General features: G+C 40.7%; 2 protein-coding genes across 2 annotated transcripts; both read right to left on the reverse strand.

The window, feature by feature from the left end:
* Positions 1 to 4,088: 4,088 nt before the first annotated feature.
* Positions 4,089 to 7,540, reverse strand: LOC308105010 (ectonucleotide pyrophosphatase/phosphodiesterase family member 7-like; the record flags this gene model as incomplete). Its single annotated transcript, XM_080455645.1, has 5 exons — positions 7,378 to 7,540; positions 6,574 to 6,719; positions 5,805 to 6,437; positions 5,057 to 5,306; positions 4,089 to 4,099 (listed from the first exon to the last, which is right to left on the reverse strand). The coding sequence occupies exons 1-5, from the start codon at positions 7,460 to 7,462 to the stop codon at positions 4,089 to 4,091; spliced, it is 1,125 nt and encodes a 374-aa protein (XP_080311771.1). The 5' UTR covers positions 7,463 to 7,540.
* A 960-nt stretch (positions 7,541 to 8,500) lies between these two features.
* Positions 8,501 to 22,507, reverse strand: LOC308105011 (ectonucleotide pyrophosphatase/phosphodiesterase family member 7-like; the record flags this gene model as incomplete). The annotated part of the gene is made up of 8 exons (XM_080455646.1): positions 8,501 to 8,544; positions 13,226 to 13,475; positions 14,067 to 14,699; positions 14,888 to 15,033; positions 18,638 to 18,911; positions 20,129 to 20,250; positions 21,548 to 21,576; positions 22,407 to 22,507. 8 exons carry the CDS (start codon positions 22,505 to 22,507, stop codon positions 8,501 to 8,503), a joined length of 1,599 nt encoding a protein of 532 aa, XP_080311772.1.
* Positions 22,508 to 23,107: the final 600 nt, after the last annotated feature.

Genomic DNA, 23,107 nt, shown 5'->3' on the forward strand with positions numbered 1-23,107 from the left:
GATGGTGAAACGCTCCAGCTCGTCAGGAAACACTCAAGTAAAGTCAGGTTATAAACCTAAAAAAGTAAACACAAACAACAACACAACGACAAATTACTGACATGAAATATACACACACACAACTATAAACCATATCAGAAATATATTTATATTTATTGTCATGTGAACACGCTCTTAATTCTTACCGTCAGTCTCTCGGAGCTCGCAATGGAAAATGACGAAGGCAGCAATAACACCCTGGTAACTAGTAACACTGTAGAACACTTTGTCCTGATAGTGAGCTTCCACTCCATTTATATCGGTTTGGTCTGTGGACACACAGGCCTTAGCACTTTTCTAAACAGTAGCCACTGTACCCCAGCTCCTTATCTGACCTAATCAATCAACATGCCCTCATATGACACTCAGGTGACATGTGTAAAGTCCACTGCTGTGCCTTGGCTTTTAGAATTTGTATATATTTGTACCTTCGGATTACAATTTACCTTCGGATTACAACAAATAAGCAGTATTAACCTTCATATAAGCATGTATCAACCCCTAGTATAATAACTCGGCCTATCACTCCGGTATAAGATCCTAAATAAGCAGGAAATACACACATAATAATAATCACAATAATAACCGTAAACTTCAGGTGCTGGAAGGCCCTGGATAATTCTGATTTTGATGAGATGTATGTATTGGTCTGCATAGTCCCCGTACAGACAGTCAGATAGCTTTGTTTCTCTTCGCTTCCACTGCACGGTGTGTTGTTGTTATGAACAGGGGGAAACGCAGTCTGAGGTGGTGCTGTGTGTCTTGAAATACAACAATGTGCGAACACATTAGCTGTGGTGGAAAAATTACATTTTCTACTTAAGTGAAAGTATCAATACTGCAATGTAGAAATACTCTGATACAAGTGAAAATCTGGAATTTAAAATGTATTTGAGTAAAAGTACAAAAGTATTGGTAAAACATTTTACTGAAAGTACCAAAAGTAGAAGTACTCATTATGCAGAATGTCCTGTTTCACAAGTTATCATATGTCTAAAATGTATAAAAGTCTTTTGAGAATAGCAGACCTACAAGCTCACAATGCGTCGCTATGCGAAGCATTGTGAGCTTGTAGATCTGCTATTTTCAAATGGACGAAATGTATAAAGGGCAAGTGCGTAATGTATGTTTTGTAATAATAAAATCTACTAAGTAACTAGTAACTAAAGTTGTCAAATAATTGTAGTGGAGTAAAAGTACAATATTTGTCTCTGAGATGTAGTGGAGTAGAAGTAAAGCTACTGAAAATTGTAAATACTCAAGTAAAGTCAAAAGTATCTCAAAATGTTACTTAAGTACAGTACTTGAGTAAATGTACTTATTTACTTTACACCACTGCACAGCAGCACGATTTGTGAACTGTTGCGATAAAAGAAGGTTAGCAAATGGAATACAACCACGTTATGGACTATATAGTACCCAGGTACAATGGCACAATGCTTAGTATACTAACCATTAGTATACTAACAATTGTGTTATCTGTACCTAGTGGACCTCTGATATAGACCTACTGCACATATAAACGGAGCTGCTACCTTTTAAACACATTTTAAATCTGAGGCTTTTTTTTCAAATTAAATAGTTTTGAGAAAAAATGCTGCTAATCCGCCCAAAGTGACTGCAAAAGATTGCTGCTATTTGTTTTGAAAAGCTTTATACCCATATATAACATGTATAACAAGGCAATGTGACAGCTCTGTTTAACACAATGCTCTACCCCCTCCAACTGTATAGCCTACATGCTTTCCCTGTTTTCAACTGTTTTTATTATATTTTGACACTTGCTTTGGCAATGTAAACGTATGTTTTCTCATGCCAATAAAGCTCCTTTGAATTGAATTAAATTGGTTTGTGTTTTTTTAAAGGCTTCCTGTTAGTGCAGGGGTCATCAACGTTTTTCAGGCCAAGGACCCCTTAGCTGAGAGAGAGATGAAGCAGGGACCCCGACAACATTCTTATTGGATTCATGTTAAATGTGTGTTTTCAGATATTTAATGACTAAAACCCTCAATACTTTGTAAACTTGACCTTTGGCTTAGAGTCAGTACTTGGTCTGCTCTTTCTTCCCTGTTCACCAAACCAAATCTGCTATTTTCAGCTAATGTTCCCCCCAGAATAGGGAAGCGAGGGTTCAAGTGGTTAATGTAAAAATATCACTCAAACATTTGGCGGCCCCCCTGACCGTAGTAGCTCTGAGGGCCCCCTAGGGGCCCCGGACCCCCTGTTGAAGACCCCTGCAGTGGGTATCTCTGTAGTCCTAAATATATAAATAAATAAATAAATATATTTTAGGAAGTGGTTTACACAGTATATAAACTGAGTGACAAAGCACAGCATACAATCAAGTTCACTTTGATCAGAGTAAGAGGAAGGATTAAAGCAATAAGAACGTAAAAGGAGATTAAAACTTTTGACTAGAATCATAAATTAGAACAATTGTATAATAATTACAATAATTCTTTGCTTTATTTTCATGGTAAACTACTTTACTGCTGCATTATATTGCTCATGTGCACGGTGTGAGACAGATGTGACCTTGTAAACTGCAATTATAAAACCTCAGTAGATGTGCCTACAAAAGTTTTATAGTTCGCAATGGACTGCTATTCTACTTAAGAATAGAATGCAACTAGTATTGATTCCATGTATAGAGAACTAGAGAGAGAGAGAGAGAGAGAGAGAGAGAGAGAGAGAGAGAGAGAGAGAGAGAGAGAGAGAGAGAGAGAGAGAGAGAGAGAGAGAGAATGTGTGTGTGTGTGTGTGTGTGTGTGTGTGTGTGTGTGTGTGTGTGTGTGTGTGTGTGTGTGTGTGTGTGTGTGTGTGTGTGTGTGTGCGTGCGTGCGTGCGTGTGTCTTGTTAACTGACATTTATAGCACTTTCATTTATAAAATTGCATGATTAAAGTTACATGTGTCGCAAACATTTGGAATCACATTTTTGTATGCAAATTAACTGTTTATTTTTCTAGAAATACTTATTTGTACTTTAAAGGTGTACAAAACTGTATTGCTTAGATGATATATATATTCAACAGTATTTCTATGAATGAAAGATAACAAAGGACTCCAACTGGCTTTTCTAATTGCAATTGGACATGTTTATTGGGAACAACATTTTGGCACAGACCCCATGAGGTTCAATCTTCAAGACACATGTTCTGGTACTGGCATCCCACACCTTAACACTCTGATCTGATGAACTGGAGACAAAAGTGAGTGTCATCTGGGGAGAAGGCAACGTTAAGAACCCAGGAGGCGTGGCCACTTAGCGTACCTGCTATCTTCAGGATAATCTGCAGGGTTGACGTGTCCGCTTATTATAAGCGACTTTGGGCTTGTTTTTATGTAAAGTTGCTTGTAAATTCTGGTGGTTGCGGGTTGCAGTTTTTCGGACTTGTTTCTAGTGTAGTTGCTTATTTGGGCTTGTTTCCTAATATTTTTTAACCAGTGGTTCTTCTTAAACATTTTCATGTCAAGGACCCCCAAATTAAAATGTACTTGTCCGCGCATCCCCATCTGAAAATATTTTGTGCCAGGAACCCCCGTACCAGATTAGTCTTGTTAAAATGTTTCAAAACTATTTCAAACTTTTCACTTTTTTCCCAAGATTCTTTTGATGCGACGCATTGTGAGCTTGTAGATCGGCTATTTCAAATAGATGTGTATAAATGTTTAAAGTGCTCATGTGTTAGTCACTTCTTTTGGGCTTTTTTTCATAGACCTCGTTGCTTATTTCCCTTGCACAATCTGGCAACAGTGATAATCTGATGAACCTGATAACCTGTTATCTTCAAGACAACTTGATGAAGGTCTTTGCACTATGTTGTTCCCAAATCCCAATAAGTGAAGAAGGCTGTGTGCGGGAGTCCTTTTTTCTCTGACGCATGTGTCGACCTTCAGATGCGCAAAAGTTCTGCTCTTTTATTTTATTAATTGAAGAAGAAAAAAAAACCTTGTCAGTCCAAATTATCAAAAACTGGAAGTTTATGTTCTCCTCCTCTTCATCAACACCACCACTTTTCACTTAATAGCTGCAGTGAATACCCTTTCTCACTCCATACCTGGGGGAAAGGAGGACAGATTATTAGATTTTAATATGGAGGTTAAAATGACAAATTTTCCATCATGTGGATGGATGAGGTTCACCTAGCTAGGAGGTCGAATGCCTTGTATACATCTGATATATGAGCATAGAGAAAGATTATAATCAGATGATCAGTCTTAATACTCTACCTCCTTGGACCTTGGTCGTTTTGCACAAGGTGTAGGTTGCAGTGACTATGAACACTAGAACAAGAAACCCAGCGAACACTGACAAACCCACTGCAACTTTCTGCTGTTCATTGTTCTCTGGAATGGTAGATAGAAGATTGGGACAGACATTCCTTTAGATAGCCAGACAGAGAGGCAAACGAGAAAAAAGGTAAACACTCAGACTGACCTTCAGACGAGGCAGGCAGGTGACAGACAAAACAAAACGGTTGATGAATCTATGCTATCTGATTTTCAGGTTTAAATATTGTGTTATCTACTGTATGGACATGGACTAAACAATCTTTCATCAATCATTCACCTTTAGTGGATGGTTGTTTGGACCATTATGAGGTAATTACAGCATAACCATATTGTCATTATGTTAGATTGATGTCTCTGATCTTGACATAAAAACATATCTACCTTAAGTTTCTGCTATGTTCATCTTATCAGATGATCTTATGGTTTGCTGAGTCAGGTTAGCTGTCACAATCTGATTTCTAATCTATCTCACAGATAGACAGTTATTGTTGGTGTACAGCAAATTCAACATATTTGATCAATGCATCGATCTCCTGTTAAATAGGTTATTTCCTTGCTTTGTTATGCATTCTCCTCCTCATCACAACAATGATCTATGTTGTTACTAACATTTTGTTTTTGTTTATATGTGCATCATTATATGTGCCGTCCTTTGGAAAAAAATCTTCATGCATTTGATTATTGACTAATTCTCAGCTTTTATTTGCAGTGAAATATCTTACTATCAGTGTTTCCTCCGGTGCCTTTCTTAGGGATCAGCATGTGTCTGGTGTTGTCCAAGTGGCCATCGTTGACCTCAGGAGTCATCCCCAGAAGATGACACATCAGTGGGTACACGTTGACCGTCTCAAAGGGCCCCACTATCAGGTTCTTCTGGAAGTCAGGACCCACTGCCCTGAAGAAGTTCTTCATGTCCATATGTTCATTGTCAAAGCCATGCTCTCCTTTGTGGGAGTTGTGCAGTGGGAGAAACTGTAACAAGCAAGAGATGTACAGCCAAGATAAATGTTCTCTGTGTGTAATTTAATATGACGTAATAAGTTAATAGTACATTTGTAAATTATTAATCTATTATTATGCCCTTAGCGCACCGGCCTCCCAGGGGCCGTGCAAGATTTGTACAGGGCAGGCATACGGTTATGAAATTACAACACAAGGCAAACTTCATATCTGGTGTCTAACACTGTTGCTGGGAAATGAGCCCGGGTCTCTGCAGCGGTGAGTGTTTGTGAGTGTTTTGTCATTCTAACTACAGGAATGTTGATTGCAGATCAATCAGACGCACACCTCTAGGTTGCCCTTGCTAGTTTTTAAACTATATCAATAGTTATATCACACTTAGATAGGATTAGAAAGCATATTGCCAAAATCATCCAAAACCCAAACTCTTTTTTTCCCCATTGAGTTTAAAAAATATATCTTGGGGACATCTGCCCCCAAATTGTTGGCCTGTCTGTGCGCAAAGCTCACCGTATTGATAAGATATCCAGGATCAGCAATGAGGATGAGAGGCAGAAGACGTGGGTGTTTACTGTAGTGCAGTCTGCCTGGCATGTCCTCTTTCTTATACACATGTAGGTGCGGGTGGCCTCCTTTCAGAGCCTGGTAGACCTTCTCTAGCATGCCCTCTTTGGGAAGCAGCATCCCAGAAGGACCATAATCTGTTAGCGGGAATTGGATATCCTTGATGCTGAAGCCAGGTATGTTAGAGAGGATGATTTTATCCTCCAGTCCATTTTGCAGCACTGCATTCATCCCGTGGTCAGAGGTGATGATGATATTGAGCCGCTCGGCGAGGCCATGGCGTCTCACCGTGTCACGGAGGTAGCCCACAGCGCGGTCCACCTGTCGGACCATCTCCTTGCGTTCCGGGGAATCTGGTCCAAATTTGTGCCCAGCTATGTCCGGTTCTCCAAAGTACAGGGAGACAAAGTCCAGGTCCTGTTGTTGGAACCATTCTCCAATCACCTTGTCGATGTTCAGCCTCCAGTCTGACTCATTGGAGTAGTCATAGAAACGGGGTTCTATTTGCCTTACCTTCACAATCTCCTTTCTATATGTAGCTGCAGTACCGGGGAAGTGAAGAGACCCTGCCTTTAGACCCTTGGAGGTAAAAAACAAACAAAACAAAGAACAAGTAAACACAAGCTGCTATGTCAAAAATGGAATCAAGACGGAAAAATATTCACAAATAAATGTTTTATGACACAGACAGCAGATAGACAGACAGACAGAGCACCTGTCTCTGTGCTGTAATCCAGATGGGCAAGCTGCCATTATCCCAGTAGGAATCAACAAACTGTGTCATGTAATACTGTTTCTTCTCCTGGGTGGTGGTGTTGAACCAAATGTTATGGGTAACGCCATGATTTTCCACATACCGTCCTGAAAGGGAAACATCTCAAAGTTGAGTGGGACACATTTATAGGCAGAAATCTGAAGTATCCAAGGAGTATGGAGTTAAGCCAAATGAACGCTTCATTCTACGGCCGTGAGCGATGGTAGAAGTTTTCTGTGCACAAATTCTCTGTGGCTTCAAGGACATTAAGCCAAAAATTGTAAACATTTGATTCTAATGTCCTCCAGGTGTAGAAGGATATTATATTAACAACACAAATGTATGTGATGTTTGTAACAACATATTTGATATATTTGGCCATGCCAGTCTATAAGTTTCCATTAATGGTGCTATCAAAAATAAAACCTGCTCTGTATACATGTCATTACAAATTAGAAACAGGCTACATATCATAACAGGTTCAACTTTTACATTGATTGACTGCTATTACAAAAGTTACACGAGTATGTTTACCTACAATTACCCCCTTTAGCCCTATTTTATTCTTCATCATACATTCATGTATGTGGTGCGAAAATAGCCAATCTACAATCTCACAACAACATGTCAGATCTCAACACGTTGTGAACTTGTAGATCTGCTATTTGGGAAGATTCTTGAAAAGTTGATAACATGCAAAATAATGACCAAAAATAGGGACGCCAGGTTTAAAGTGGTTAACCAGTAGCATGTGATTGCGTGTACCTGTGAGGAGGGTGAAGTGCGAGGGACTGGTAATCGTGAGGAAGGGTGGTGTGACATAGGTTGCCCTCACTCCGTCCAGGGCCATCGTGTCCAGGTTCGGGGTGTCCACATCACGGTCGTAGTCCCAGCGGAAGCCATCAAAGGAGATGAGCAGCAGCTTGTTCCTGGAGGAGTCACTGCCGCCAGACCTCCATCGTGGGGGAGCAGCAGCAGAGGGAGAGACAGCCAGAAGGCAGAAAAGGAGAGCCAGGCCTAGCGGCAGCATGATTGGTACTGTACTTCTGGCAAATATCCACTTCCACCAAGGAAACAACAAATCCCCAAGATATTTTTTTGTCGCCTGCCGTCTATTTTTAATCAATGTTATTTTTTGGTCGGCTCATTGAATAAATCCTCAATTTCACAGCAAATGTTTTGATGGTTTCTATCGCTTAACTGCATTGGTATAGCTGACGCAAACCATAATGTGTGCGAAAGGAGACGAAGAGCAACTGACCTGTGTGTCTCACACACTCTACTACCTGATATGCCTTCAATTAATATTTATACTCTATATGGGACATTGGTCTGCCGCCTTATCTTATCTCCATATTAGGGTGCTCCGGGCAAGCACCGGGCAGTTGGCAGCAGTGTTCCACTACCTCGTCAACCTCTCATTGAGGCTGAAGAAGGTGCCCCAGCTCTGGAAGACCTTCTGCATTGTCCCGGTGCCCCTGGTGAGTGACTCCCTGGACCCCGGATAACAAGGCAAACATTGGTGTGGATGATGACATGATCTACCTACACACACACACACACACACACACACACACACACACACACACACACACACCTGGAGAGGCCGCATAGCACTGTGAGACACTTCTCCAGGTAATCTGTCAGATGTGCTGGTGAGCAACACCAGCTAAGGAACCGTGCTGTCACCTTTTCTGTTCACTCTCTAGACCGCCGACCTCCCACCTACAGAAGTTCTCTTATTACTGCTCCATTTTCAGCTGCATCACGGACAGCAACGAGGAAGGAGGGTTACAGAGCCCTGCTGTAGAGCTTCGTAGGAGGGTGTCAGCGTCATAACGATCACTTCCAGCTCAACATTGACCAAAGGCCAAGTAAAGGTGGTGGACTAACGGTAGAGCATGACGATGCCACCAACACTCCCATCACCATCTGTGGAGACGAGAGTAGGTGGAGATGGTGGACACATACAATTCCCGGGAGTACACGTGAACAGTAAACTTTCCAAACAGTGGACCCATCTCTGGGTTGCTGACCAATTTTTATGGGTCGCGAAGTAAATATTTCCTATATTTTATAAATATTATTTCCAAAGATTTAAAAAAGCTTAAATAGTAAATGAAAATTCATTTCAAAAATGAAATCTAATAATTTCCATAAATATAAAGTTTATGAAGTAGTGAAAACAGCAGATCTACAAGTTCACAACGCGGCACGAAGCGACACGTTGTGAGCTTGTAGATCTGCTATTTTCACTAGTTTGGCTCCCGGGCAAACGTCGGATTTCTCTTTTGGGTCTTGAGCTAAAAAGTTTGGGAACCACTGCTCTACAGGAAGGGACAGAGCAAGCTGTTCTTCCTGAGGGGGCCCAGGTCCTTCAATGCGTGCAACAGGCTGCTGCAGGTGTTCTATAAGTCTGTAGTAGCCAGTGTCCTCTGGGGGGTAACATCAACACAAGGGATGCCAGCAAAGTCAACACAATCTGGTGAGGAAGGCTATAGCTCAATAGTCAGTGGTTATACGGAGGGGAGAATGAGGAGGACGCTGCTATCCTGATCAACCCCTTTTATCCCCTCCATGTGTTCTGTAATAGTGGGGATGAGGACCACATTAGGTCACAGACTGATCCTCCACCCGGCACACCACAAAGAGACTTTCTACAGCAATTTTTGTCAGTAGCCATAAGGCTCCACAACCAAGCCTGACCATCATGTTCTGTTCTCTGGGATTATTTACTCCTGCTCGAGGCTGGCACACTTGCACATGGACTGCTGGGATGTAAACTACAGAACCACGACAGATGCCTGTTAAGAATACGAATAATATGAGACTCACTTATATTTACTCATATGTTCATTGTTAGAAGACTGTAGTGTATACTCATTATATTCATGGTTGGGGTTACATATTATCCAGATACCTACTGTTGAAGGCCCGCTGATACTGTGAATATATCAGTCTCGTTATAACTGTTGATAATCTGTACACTCATATATTCACTGACGATAGAGACTGTATATGTTTATGCATGCATACTGGTGGTGATAGATTTAACATTTTTGATACATTCATATTTATTGATAGAATATGCATATATTGAGTCAGTTAGACCAAGTGCAGATATGTAGTGTCAGAATAAATCTACTTATTTTATTTTATTATAATCTTTATCTGTCTACACATACAGTACCTGCACCTGTGGCACATGCCTGTTGCTGCTAAGACACTACAATTGACCCCCAGGGCGGTCAATAAAGGTTTATCTTATCATGTCTTATGATTACCTACTTGCTAGTGTGAGTTCATGAACATAAAACTGGACTGTACAGACAGCTATAAGGACCTCAAGAGATTATCTACAGTATGTGTACAGTGGTGGACAAAGTACACCCCCCCCCACTTGAGGCAGTCCATTGAAGCATAGATATTCCTAGTCAAATATTACTCCACTACAAGTGAAAGTTGCTCAAACACCTTTTTATTTGAGTTACATTAAAGTACAGGAAAACTTACTTTTAAAAAGTACAAAATTGCATTTTAAAATGTATTTTGAAATGTAATGAAGTAAATGTCAAGTTTAAACAAGAAAAGGATACTCAAGTAATCAAAAAGATTTAGTACATTACTCAAGTTAATTGTTACTGTTCACCACTTCTTTGAGATAGAGGAAGAACAAAGAGATGGGTGGATGGGAGCACAGGGAGGAGAGAAAGACAGAGAGATAATAAAGTAATTATAACTCAAATTATGCCAGCCTCATGGATCAATCTCAGTCAAATGGCCATCTCATGAACTAGCGTTGCTGAGCTTTCTGAACCTACAACCTCAAGCTTAGAGGCCTATATGGCCTATATTCTGTTTGTTCCTCACATCCATTCAGATCCACTTCATATGTCTGATACAAGTCACATAATTAGACTCATTTTGATCACACACATACCCAGCCTTTATTTGTCCTGGGTGCTGCTGGGAGTGATACAAGGTATGCAGGGGTGGCAAACGTACACTGAGTGGTCAGCTGCCATATCATCCCCAGGGGTTATATGGCAGCTAACAAATCAGCATGTAAATTGTCCATGTTGAACTGGCACTGTGAACACCCTTCCTTCTTAAGGAAATAACCATGTCAAACATGGATGCAAATTGAAAACTGCTGCGGATGGTTTGATTGAATTCACATCTGAAAAGACACTGGAGTTTATCTGCGTGTAAAGGAACCAAAACAGCACCCTTCGATGGTTCCCTGCGTACCAACACAAGTGAGGAATGCCAGCAACACACCATACAGTATGTTCTGAGCCAAAACTCTCCCCAGTCCCCACACTGTCAGGAATTCCAAGCGGGACTATACTGTACCATTTTGTTCACTGGGGTTTCTTGACAGTAATTAGATTTTACTTAGTTTTTCATGTATTTTTTTTACCCCTAGTAGAGTCTCAAAGTTATATATTTTTTGCCATTGCTGTTTTATGCCAATATTTTCAACTTCAGCACTTTGTGATTTGTGAAAATGTAAAGTGCGTTACAAATAAAATGTATAATTATTACTATTAGTAGTATTAGTAGTAGTCATTTCAATCTATTAACTAAGTGTTGATGAATTTATATTTTCTTGAATTTATATTTTCTAAAGCTGACAGGCTGACCTGCCCAAAGCTTGGGCAACAATGAATGCCCAAGTGATAATCTATTTCATTTTAAATGTGATATAATTGATTCCACACATTACCATGCAAAAGGGTAACTTGAAATCATATTTTGTTTTAGCAGAGACTGATTCTATTTTAGATTCAATAAAGATTCAAGATTTCATTTATTATAGGCCTATCTCATATACAATTAGCTTACACAAGAGTATTTTTTGTTTGTTTTTTTCCCTCAACATTGTATCAACAATAAAATAGTAAGGTAAAGAAATACCTGTACAGTAATCATAGCATACTTTGAGCTTTTGAAGGTGCTTTGTGCAATGGGTCCTGTTTCTATTATATAATAGGCTATTATATAACATTTGCACCGTAAAGTTGTTTAGTTACTAAACCATATCGTCTTTGGTTACATTCATTCCTGTATATCCTACACACATATCAGCTGCTTTCATCAACACCTTTTACAATCACAGAGTTTACACACAGTCAACATTGGTTACAACCACTGTTCTACTGTTAACCATTGACCAGCTCCATTGTAGCAATGTTGCTGCCTCTATTCAAGAGGCAATTCATTGATAAAGACTGTAAAGTACAGTCATTGTCTTTTCTGTTCAAGTTCTCAAAAATTAGTTTCTTTCACGTTCTTGTCTTCTTTGCCAACATTGCTTTTTACTTCAGACTTGGGAGGAAGACTGGCGCTGATTTGATCCCTGGGGAACAGAGAAAGAAAGGTTAGGTGCATAGGTAAAGAGTCTCATAAATAGAGGGCTGTATGATAAGTACCATTTGAAAATGGAAATCATTTGGTTCAATACATTACATTCTTTATATCAGCATAGAGAGAGAGAGAGAGAGAGAGAAAGATTATAATCTGAATAGATAAAACAATTTATTCACCTCTCTGCCTTGGTCCTTTGACACATGGTGTGGACAGTGGTGACTATGAACACTAGTGCAAGAAGCCCAGCCACTGCTGATAAGCCGACAAAAACTTGCCATGGAAGATTGCTCTCTGGAATGGTAGACATTAAGATAACAGGTCAGACATACATACAGTTAGGCAAGTGACCAGGCAGGCAAACAGGCAGCCAAGTAGGCCAAAGATGTTGGTGCATTCATAGACTGATAATGCCATGCAATGTCCAGTTTGCTGATCATAATCATGTGACGCCATCATTATGGTAGATTATGATCTTTTATCTCTACACAGATGACTGCTTGGTGCATTTCCAGAAAATGCTATCTTTTATTGCGTCAGCTTCGATAATGCTATCGAAGCCAATAAACAGGCCAAAAAAACAAGCCTACTAATTTTGGTATCCCAATGGCATGCTTGCTGTCGTGCCACCCTTAGACCAACATGTACACCTTACAAGGTAGTTCAAAATCTAATGGGCAGATTGCCATGAAACTTGCTGAGCACAGTCATGCTCCCCAGAGGATGAACACTAACCATTTGAGTGACCCATGACATTGCCTCTAGCACCACCCTCAGCCCAAAATGTAACCATCCATAATCTAATAGGCAGATTGAATAATGAACTCTACTGACTTGTGTGACCTTGGCCTTTCCTCTAGCACATCCTTCAGTGATTATACAATATATGCCCAATATAAGATATACAATTCTGCCATAATAATAAACTTTACTTTCTTCACCAGAGAAGTGAGAGCGTGGGACTCTAAGGACGGCAATGCCACTCAGTTCATTGACCTGTATGAGAATTATCAAAGTATTTTATTTGTGCGCACATTATCTTTTGTCTTCTCTCTGTGTCACTCTGTATTGATACTGTTGCTAGCATTTAATGCACTGAATGCTTGTTTTGTGATGTATTGTCTTTATGTATTTAATATGTGTTCAGTATGTAAGTCAGACATAAAAATGTTTTAAATCAAAAAATAAGGACAACTGAAATGGGAATGAGGATGTTCAATTCCATTCATCACAAACATCTTACTATCATTGTTCTCTCCGGTGACTTTCTTAGGGACCAGCATGTGTCTGGTGATGTCCAAGTGGCCGTCGTTGACCTCAGGAGTTATCCCCAGAAGATGACACATCAGTGGGTACACGTTGACGGTCTCAAAGGGCCCCACCATCAGGTTGCTCTGGAAGTCAGGCCCCACTGCCCTGAAGAAGGGCTTCATATCCAGCACCTGGTTATCATAACCATGCTCTCCTTTGTGGAACTGTACTGGACCCAAAGGCTATTTGGTGATGAGAAAGAAAGGGGTTAATGTGTTGAGTTTCTTTCCACTGCAACATGTTAACACTGCCCAGGTTGTCCTGTTTAGATGTAAAGCCTAATTTATATGCCTTGCACAGTGGAACATAAATTAGACTGAGTAACAGATATTACGGTCCCCATGAAAGGGCCAATTTAGCATTCTGAAATGAATGTAACTAAATATGAATATGATCCTACCAATCAATCCCTCTCACATTCAGGGATGCTCTCCTCAGTGGTGAGCATCTTTTCTTTAAAGGACAGCTATCTCAAAGATTGTGTTATGAGTCAAAGGTGGTGCAAAGTAAACTTGGAATATGTACGTTTCTGGGGTCACCCACAGTTTAACCACTTTCAACCTGGTGTCCCTATTTTGGCCATGCCAACGGAAATAGCGAAAACGATGATCTACAAGCCCACAACGCATTTCATCGTGGCGTGTAGTGAGCATGAAGATAGTGTATATATATATATTTTTTTTACATTTTGAAATTGGGCCGGGGCCCACAGCCATAGACTATGCCTATTTGGGGGCCTTTGGAAAGGTTTGGGAACCCCTGCACCAACTCACCCCATTAATGAGATATCCAGGATCAGCAAAGAGGATGAGAGGCAGAAGACGTGGGTGTTTGCTGTAGTGCAGTCTGGCTGGCATGTCCTCTTTCTTATACACATGAAGGTGAGGGTGGCCTCCTTTCAGGGCCTGGTAGACCTTCTCCAGCATGCCTTCTCTGGGAAGCAGCATCCCAGCAGGACCATGATCCACCAGATGGAACTTCACATCCTTCCAGCTGAAGCCAGGAATCTTACCAAGAGTGATCTCTTCAACCAGCTCACCCTGGAACACAGTGGACATCCCATGGTCGGCGGTGATCATAATATTAAGGTTGTCCGTGAGGCCATGTTCGTGAATCTTTTCCCGGAGGTAGCCCACGGTGCGGTCCACCTGTCGGACCATGGCCTTCCTCTCCGGAGAGTCAGGTCCATATTTGTGCCCAGCCTTGTCCGGCTCTCCAAAGTACAGCGAGACAAAGGCCAGGTCCTTTTGAACGAACCATTCTCCAATCACCTTGTCGATGTTCAGCTTCCAGTCGTTCTCATTGGAGTGGTCATAGAAACGGGGTTCCACTTGCTTCACATTCACCGCCTCATTTCCGTAGGTGGCTGCAGTACCAGGGAAGTGGAGAGACCCTGCCTTTACACCCTAGGAGGAGGCAAAACAACAACAACAAGCTGTCAATACGTCAATATGGAAAAAAAACAGCAAAAATATTCCCAAACGTTTTCTCACACAGGCAGACAATAGACAGACAGACAGACAGACAGACAGACAGACAGACAGACAGACAGACAGACAGACAGACAGACAGACAGACAGACAGACAGACAGACCTGTCTCTGTGCTGTAATCCAGATGGGCAGGCTGCCATTGTCCCAGTAGGAATGGACAAACTGAGTCTCATAGTACTGCTTCTTCTCCTGGGTGCTGGTGTTGAACCACATGTTGTGGATCACACCATGATGCTCTATGTACCGCCCTGATGAAAAGGGGTTTATTTGGAAGTTTCTTTATTTAAAGAATGACAATATTACAACATAGTAAATATATGGTACAATATAAATAATATAGGGATAAAAACAATTAGGCCTACATCAGATTGTGTTGAGATTGTATTGTGATATTGTTGTGACTTTTTGAGAGGATAACAGATCTATTCCACTGAGATATGCCCCTATGGAAGTGGTGTAAAGTAACGAAGTACATTTACTCAAGTACTGTACTTAAGTACAATTTTGAGGTATTTTTGCATTACTGGAGTATTTCCAATTTTCAGTACTTTTACTTCTACTCCACTACATCTCAGAGGCAAACATTACTTTTACTCCACTACAATTATTTGAAAAGTTTAGTTACTAGTTACTTTGTAGATTTTGATTATTATTACAAAACACACATTGTCCACTTCAGCCCTATATACATTTTGGCCATGGCGCACCCACATAGAAAGCTGGCCCACCCAATCGATTTTGCAAAAAATAAAATAAAATATATATATAGGCCTAAATAATCTTTTGATAATAAATCTGTAAAATCAGGCAAAAATAAGAATTAAATAACATAAGCCTAACCTAACCCTAACCTTAACCCTAAAACCGAAATAAAGTAACAAAATAACAGAAAGCAAAGTAACAAAATTCGCCCATAACCCACAAATTTTCGCGCGCGCGCACGGGTCGGGGGTCCATGCACGCGCGCGCATGCCCACCCGCTCCTGCCCAGGCCCATCCAGCCAATATACTAGCGTTCTGGCTGCGCCCCTGCTGTAACCTTGCTTTTTACACGTCAAAAAAGGTTTTTACTTTGGGGCAGATACCGAAGGCTATTTAGAAGCATGATAAAATGAATATTTGATGCTTTAGTTTTCCTTTCTTGGTAACTGTAGGATAGTGTAGCTACTTGGAGGAAACCTCTGGCTAAAGTGGTATGTTTGGTGAAATCAACACAGCTGCGCGGGATTTCTGTTTGTCAAGCCAGCAGCAAGAAAACATGGGCACCAGCAGGTAAACAAATACTTATATAGCAAAAATAATTAAAAGACAGCCCTGTAGTTATATTCTTGCTGATGTTCTGCACTTAGAAGTTTCTTCAAAAGTGTAGCAAACCGACCTGGGCAAGTTTATTTTTAATGGGGGCAATATTAATTTCTGTATAAACTGTTTGGACACACACACACACACACACACACACGCTGCTTTAACCAAAGAAGTTGTCTCTGTGACAATGACAAATGCATGAATGAAGAGTATAGATCAGTGGTTCTCAAACTTTTTCATGTCATGGACCCCCAAATTGACACTTATTAGCCCGCGGACCCCCATTTCAAAAGATATGCCAGGGACCCCCATAAGAGAAGATTTTTTACGGCTCTAGCAGTGATTCTCAACCATTTTAATTTCAAGGACCCCCAGTTTGTCATGCATTAGGGCTACAGACCCCCATTTAATGGCATTTCTATCACTTGGACCGCAATTTATATTGTAAATTCTATGTCAATTTAACTCTGAGAGTGTACAAATGGAACGGTTCCACTCCCATTTGGTTCCACTCTCAGAGTTACAGACTCATAAGTGTCCATTTGGTGCCTAATCTATCATTTAGCTGGGGACTCCCTCAAGGACCCCTGGCCCTGGGGGTCCCTCCCCGGACCCCACTTTGAGAACCAATGGTATAGATGACAGGTATAAAAGGCAGGTCGACAATGCGTTGAATGCCTGCGCATTGTGAGACATTCTGCATAATGAGTACTTTCTACTTTTGGTACTTTAAGTACATTTTGAATTCTGGACTTTTACTTAAAGAGTGTGAATACTTTTTCCACCACTGAACAATAATAAACAGGCCTACAAACCAAATGAGTCTGAAGCAAGAAGCCAACTGGTTTCGTGTGCATTTTAACTGCCTTGATTGTTCCTCTAGTTTTACTGAATTATGGGTGAAGTGGTGGTTTCTGTTAACATTTTGGCCGTGGATTAAAAGGTATGGTATTAAAGTGACATTTCTCGTTCAGATAAGTGTTAGATACCTCTATTCTGATAGAAGGCCTACTCATTAGGAGTGTTTGTTCAGTAACAAGGGTCTCCCTATCTGTCCCGCTCTTTTTAGTAAACATAAAATGATGCCTTTTCAGGAGCTATTATGACAGTCATGTTTCAGGGCTACCTTTTTCAGGTTGGTCGTTGGGATACACATTTTATCCAATCGGGAGAGAAAGCTCACACAGGATATTCTACATGATAAACAAGTGAAATTTTAACTGAGGACACAAAGAAATGAGCAGACAACATTTTAACCGGAACACTATGATACAGGCAACCCACCTGAAAATGTAACCTATTTTCTGTTTACTAAAGAACTGAAAAGATAGGAAGACCCCTGTTACTGAACAAACACTATTGCAATAGCCCACTTACTATCACAATTAACGTTTTTGAACCAAAGAATATCACTTACCATACGTTTTAATAATAATAATTATGTCATCTGTCATCAGTTAACCATAGAGCTGTTCTATAGCTATTGGTTTGAAATGTCATGGTCCACAGAATTATCACATTATGCTTGACCTTGGTTGAACACAATATATACCTAATGTGCAGAATACATTTTTGAGTGTGATTTGCTCCCTTTTGGTGTGCTTAACTATATTACTGTTCAATATTGAATGTGATATGTGGGCTATTTGTGTAAACAAACTTGAAAGTCTGGATCAAGACCTACAGTACAGTCTTTTAAAATGAAGGGATATTTATTTAATTATATTAGGCAAATCAAAAAATAGAAGTCTGCAAGGCTTTCTGGGCTCCCAGTCAAAGCTTTATTGAGTAACGTTTCGACTAATGAGTCTTCTTCAGAGTTTTCTTTTCTTTTATATTTAATTTAACCGGAACACTATGATACAGGCAACCCACCTGAAAATGTAACCTATTTTCTGTTTACTAAAGAACTGAAAAGATAGGAAGACCCCTGTTACTGAACAAACACTATTGCAATAGCCCACTTACTATCACAATTAACGTTTTTGAACCAAAGAATATCACTTACCATACGTTTTAATAATAATAATTATGTCATCTGTCATCAGTTAACCATAGAGCTGTTCTATAGCTATTGGTTTGAAATGTCATGGTCCACAGAATTATCACATTATGCTTGACCTTGGTTGAACACAATATATACCTAATGTGCAGAATACATTTTTGAGTGTGATTTGCTCCCTTTTGGTGTGCTTAACTATATTACTGTTCAATATTGAATGTGATATGTGGGCTATTTGTGTAAACAAACTTGAAAGTCTGGATCAAGACCTACAGTACAGTCTTTTAAAATGAAGGGATATTTATTTAATTATATTAGGCAAATCAAAAAATAGAAGTCTGCAAGGCTTTCTGGGCTCCCAGTCAAAGCTTTATTGAGTAACGTTTCGACTAATGAGTCTTCTTCAGAGTTTTCTTTTCTTTTATATTTAATTATCTATTATCTATTATTAGGATTATGAAATAGTGCTATTTTGGAGGTTAGTTGTAAGTAGGGTAATATTTTGATTACATTCTAGACACTTCTATAAAAACGTAAGTGTATACCAGTGAGGAGGGTGAAGTGCGAGGGACTTGTCATGGTGAGGAAGGGTGGTGTGACATAGGTTGCCTTCACTCCGTCCAGGGCCATCCTGTCCAGGTTCGGGGTGTCCACATCACGGTCGTAGTCCCAGCGGAAGCCATCAAAGGAGATGAGCAGCAGCTTGTTCCTGGAGGAGTCACTGCGGCCAGATCTCCCCCGCGGGGGAGCAGCAGCAGAGGGAGAGACAGCCAGGAGGCAGAGGAGGAGAGCCCAGCCTAACGGCATCATGATTGGAGCCTTTTTTGGAGGTAAAAAAAAACGATGTTCTCATACACATTCGGTAAAGTCCTGACTGAAGATTTGCTCCTTTCCTCCCCCCCACAAATGTCTTGTCTGTCTGTTTCTCTGATCAACTCAGAGAGCTTGTATTAGGCTTTTAAAGCACTGGATAAATCTCCACCTTCAGATCTTGTTCTCACTCCAGCACACCCGCTCTATGGCAGAGTTCCTACAGAAAGGCAGATAACACTATCTGTCTGTCTGTCTATCTGTGCACTCACACCCTCGAAAATTACACCTCCTATTGCAGTCTTTCAACTCTTAATTTCTTATCTTATCTCGTCATGTGCAGAATATCGTATATGGGCTGTAGGCTGTTGTGTTTTTGTATTTGGCAAGAGGGGATATACGCTGGATGAGGTGGATAAAGGTGACTTTCATAGCTTGATATAATTTGGCCCTCTCTGCACTCACAGTGCATAATCTGCTTTTTCCAGAAAGACAGAGCGAGGTTGACATTATGATGCTGATTTGCCATGTCAAATGAATAATTTATATACAACTACAGGTCGATTCCAGATTCTACACACTCCCAGAGCCTGTAATTTTTCATTTTTGTTGTCATTTGTCTGTAATGCCTCTATGGATATATTTTGAATGCATCATTCCTCACTTAACTTTTTTAAACCTTTTATTTATCAAGGGTAGGTTCGCTGAGCACGAATGCTCTTTTTTCTGCAACGCCCTGCTTCACACTCAAAATGATAATACTTAATACTTCTCATGTCCTGTTAACTCCATAACGACAACCATCTGCTTTGAATTACTTCTCTTTGCCCTTCAACACTAACAGCCCATGGGTCAGATATGATGGTGTAATCCTGAGACCTCTTCCAGTTACCTAGTTAACTCTTTAAGACCGGGAACATATCCGTGTCACTTTAGATTTCTTTGGCTATTCAAAAATAGCAGATCTACAAGCTCATAGCGCGGCACCGAGTGCCACGCTATGAGCTTGTAGATCTGCTATTTTTGAAAAATCATGAAAAGTTGACACACAGATGCGCTCCCTTCCCGGTCTTAATGGGTTAATAGATCAACAAAATGTTCTTTTAAAAAAAAAACCACCAGTATCAATATCTCAAGAGAAGTTCAGAAGGTCAATTGTCAGAGTTTCGATTGAAACTTTTGTTTATAAATCGTTATCCACTTCCCACACACAATACTAAACCAACTCTGGTATTAAGGACAAAGAACTGAATGACACAGACCACCAGGTGGGGACAGTGCTCCATGGACCAGTGATGAGGTTTTGGCCCGTCCATCAATCTCATTATCGAAACATCAATCCTGTCTCCTGCATAGAACCGCAAAATCCACAAAGTTCTCAACAACAGAGCCCTCTTGTTGTACCTCTGAATCGATTCCTCCTATTGTAGAATCTGTCCTGTATGCTCAGCCACAGTGATAAGATTCTGCTTTACTGTTGTCACGCTGCACCGTTTGGCAAATGTATCATATTATCATAATTTAACCCATTTAGACCTGAGGCCAGTTTTTTGAAAAAATATTTAGATTTAGTTTTTTTTATATATATATATATTTATTCAAAGATTTGCACAAATTTTCAAGATTTTAAAAAAAATAGTAGATCTACAAGCTCATAGCGCGGCACTCGGTGCCGCGCTATGAGCTTGTATATCTGCTATTTTTGAATAGCCAAAGAAACCTAAAATGAGATGCGTTCTAGGTCTAAATGGGTTAATGTATTTCTGAAATAATGTATGTATGAAATGTATGAATCCCTACAAAAAGAAAACATAAAAAAAAAGGTTTGAAAGTTATAATTGTTTGATTTGCATATGCTGGCTTAACTTGTTTCAGTGAGCAGAAGTTCACTTAATGATTGACGCAAAGCAGGGCTGGCTCTTAAATACATTTGCTGTGTCTACAATCAGGGTGTATATATAAAGGCTTTTCTAAACAGGTGTAGGCAGGGATTGACCAAATCCTTGTGGGTAAATCGCTGGTAATCTCTTCGCTGTATTTAAAAATGCTGAGGTGGAATTTGAGTTACTAAGAAGTTAGATGTATGCAAAGAATGTAGCCAGACAATCATGAAGACATTTTTTTTTTTACTTCATGGATTAAGTGCAATCCCTTGATGGTATTTAATACGTTTCATTAAAAATTGCACATTAATGAAACCTGGGAGGATTTTTACCATCTGGCTAAACAGTCACACACGGAACAGGGATCAGTATGTGATTCCTCAGCACTGGCTAAAGTATTAGTATTAATTATACATTATTTTAATTCAGAACAAATGGATTCATTATTAGTTTCCGGTGTTGTCGTGGATGAATTCTAAACCGGCTATACAAGGCTTTAGTAGTAAACAGGGACATGGCCTTGTTTCACCTGTAAGCTCACATAGAGGGTCTGTTATTGATAAATCCTCACATTCTCTGTGCCCTGACACTCCAGCAGTTTGCACCTTGTCATCTCAGTATAAATGACAAAACTAAAAATACTACTAAAAGGAATCTTCCACTTCCCCTGTGGTGATTTATCCAAACATATTGATGTTATCTGTCCATGAAAACTGTCTATCACAACAGCTGAGGGCACAGCTCTTGGATTTCTCCTCTTGCCTTGGCCCTGCTGCAGGCTGGGGTTCAATCTATGAGGACAGATCACATTCGTGAGAGAGGAAATTATACATCCATATGCATGAAGGGTTACTGGATTCAGAATTAGTTGTTGAGGCCTGTCTGTTGGGACAAGAGACTTGTCAAAGGCAATAAAAGAGGGCACGCGCGCGCATGTCCCTGACATGCATGAACAAAAATCAATATCAATGAGCTATCTCGCTTGATTGTGCCTGACCTGAGAGCTCTCAGGTCCCCTTACCACGTCTAAAAAAATGATCCTAGTGTCCTCTGTCTCCCTCTGGTGCACGTGGACTGCAAGAGCTTGCAGTGGATAACTAAGAAACCGACATAGATGGCAGTAATTGGGGATCATGTGGGTGTGTGTATTTGCATGCTTGTTGAGTGGGCGGTGAACGTATGCTTCTACTCCTGAGATTCTGAAATTACATGTTAATTCTGAGAGAGCGAGTGAGCGAGCGAACGAGAGAGATTAACTAGAAAGATAATGAACCAACATCCATCCATGTGCCCACCATCTGTAACCCCTGGTAGCCCTTGGCAGTGTAATGTCTCAGTGTTTTACTGCCGACACATGCTTCTACCTCTTCTCCTGCTCAGTAAGCCACAAGCACTTTAATTACCTGCAATTAAGAGCCAGCTCGTTAGAGAAGGAGCGCTAGGAATGGCAAGCAGGAAGGGAAAAAGAGAGGAGTCGAGAGGAAAAACTCAACAGCTGCCGATGGCTGTGCAACTTGCACACTATGGCTGGTGTTTGTGTTTGGGATGTAAATCTGCTACGTTATGACTTATGTCTCTTGATGAAAGTCAGCTCAGCAAGAGGCTGTTTCTCCACCGTTACCCACACATAAAATGAAGCTGGCAGCAGCCTTCCAGGCAGCACTTCTGTAAACGCTCCCTGAGGCTGAAGAAGGTGCCCCAGCTCTGGAAGACCTCCTGCATTGTCCCAGTGCCCAAGAAGGGCCATACTAGGCCAGTTTGCTGACGTCACACTCCGTGAAGATCTTCCAGAGACTGCAGCACCCTAGTGAGTGACTGCCTTTGCATATAAGGCACGCGCCTGGAGACAGAGGGACAGAGCGAGCTGTTCTTCATGAGGAGGCTCAGGTCATTCAACCTGCAACAGGCTGCTACAGATGTTCTACACAAGAGATGCCAGCAAATTGAACAAGCTGGTGAGGAAGCCTAGCTCTGTAGTTGGAGTCGAACTGGACAATCTAGAGTTGTTTGCAGAGGGGAGGATGAGGAAGCTGGACGCTATCCTCTTTGATGAGGTAGCAAAGATGAAGCCACAGACTCATCCCTTTTCGGGCACACCACAAATTGCTTTGGCAGTCCCTTGTGCTAGTAGCTGTCAAGCTCCACAACCATGCTTGACCCCATCTGAGAACTTTTACGATCTGCTCTGTCTGCTGCTGATGTTAGACCTTTGGTTACTGACTTGCATGGACTCTGGCACACTTGCACACAGACTACAAGAATGTACATTGCATGACTTTAGATTATGCCTGTTAAGGATAAACTGTTGAGAGACTGTACTGA

The sequence above is a fragment of the Gymnoscopelus braueri genome (assembly GCF_963280865.1).
Source record: "Gymnoscopelus braueri genome assembly, chromosome: 17".
NCBI classification, from domain to species: domain Eukaryota; kingdom Metazoa; phylum Chordata; class Actinopteri; order Myctophiformes; family Myctophidae; genus Gymnoscopelus; species Gymnoscopelus braueri.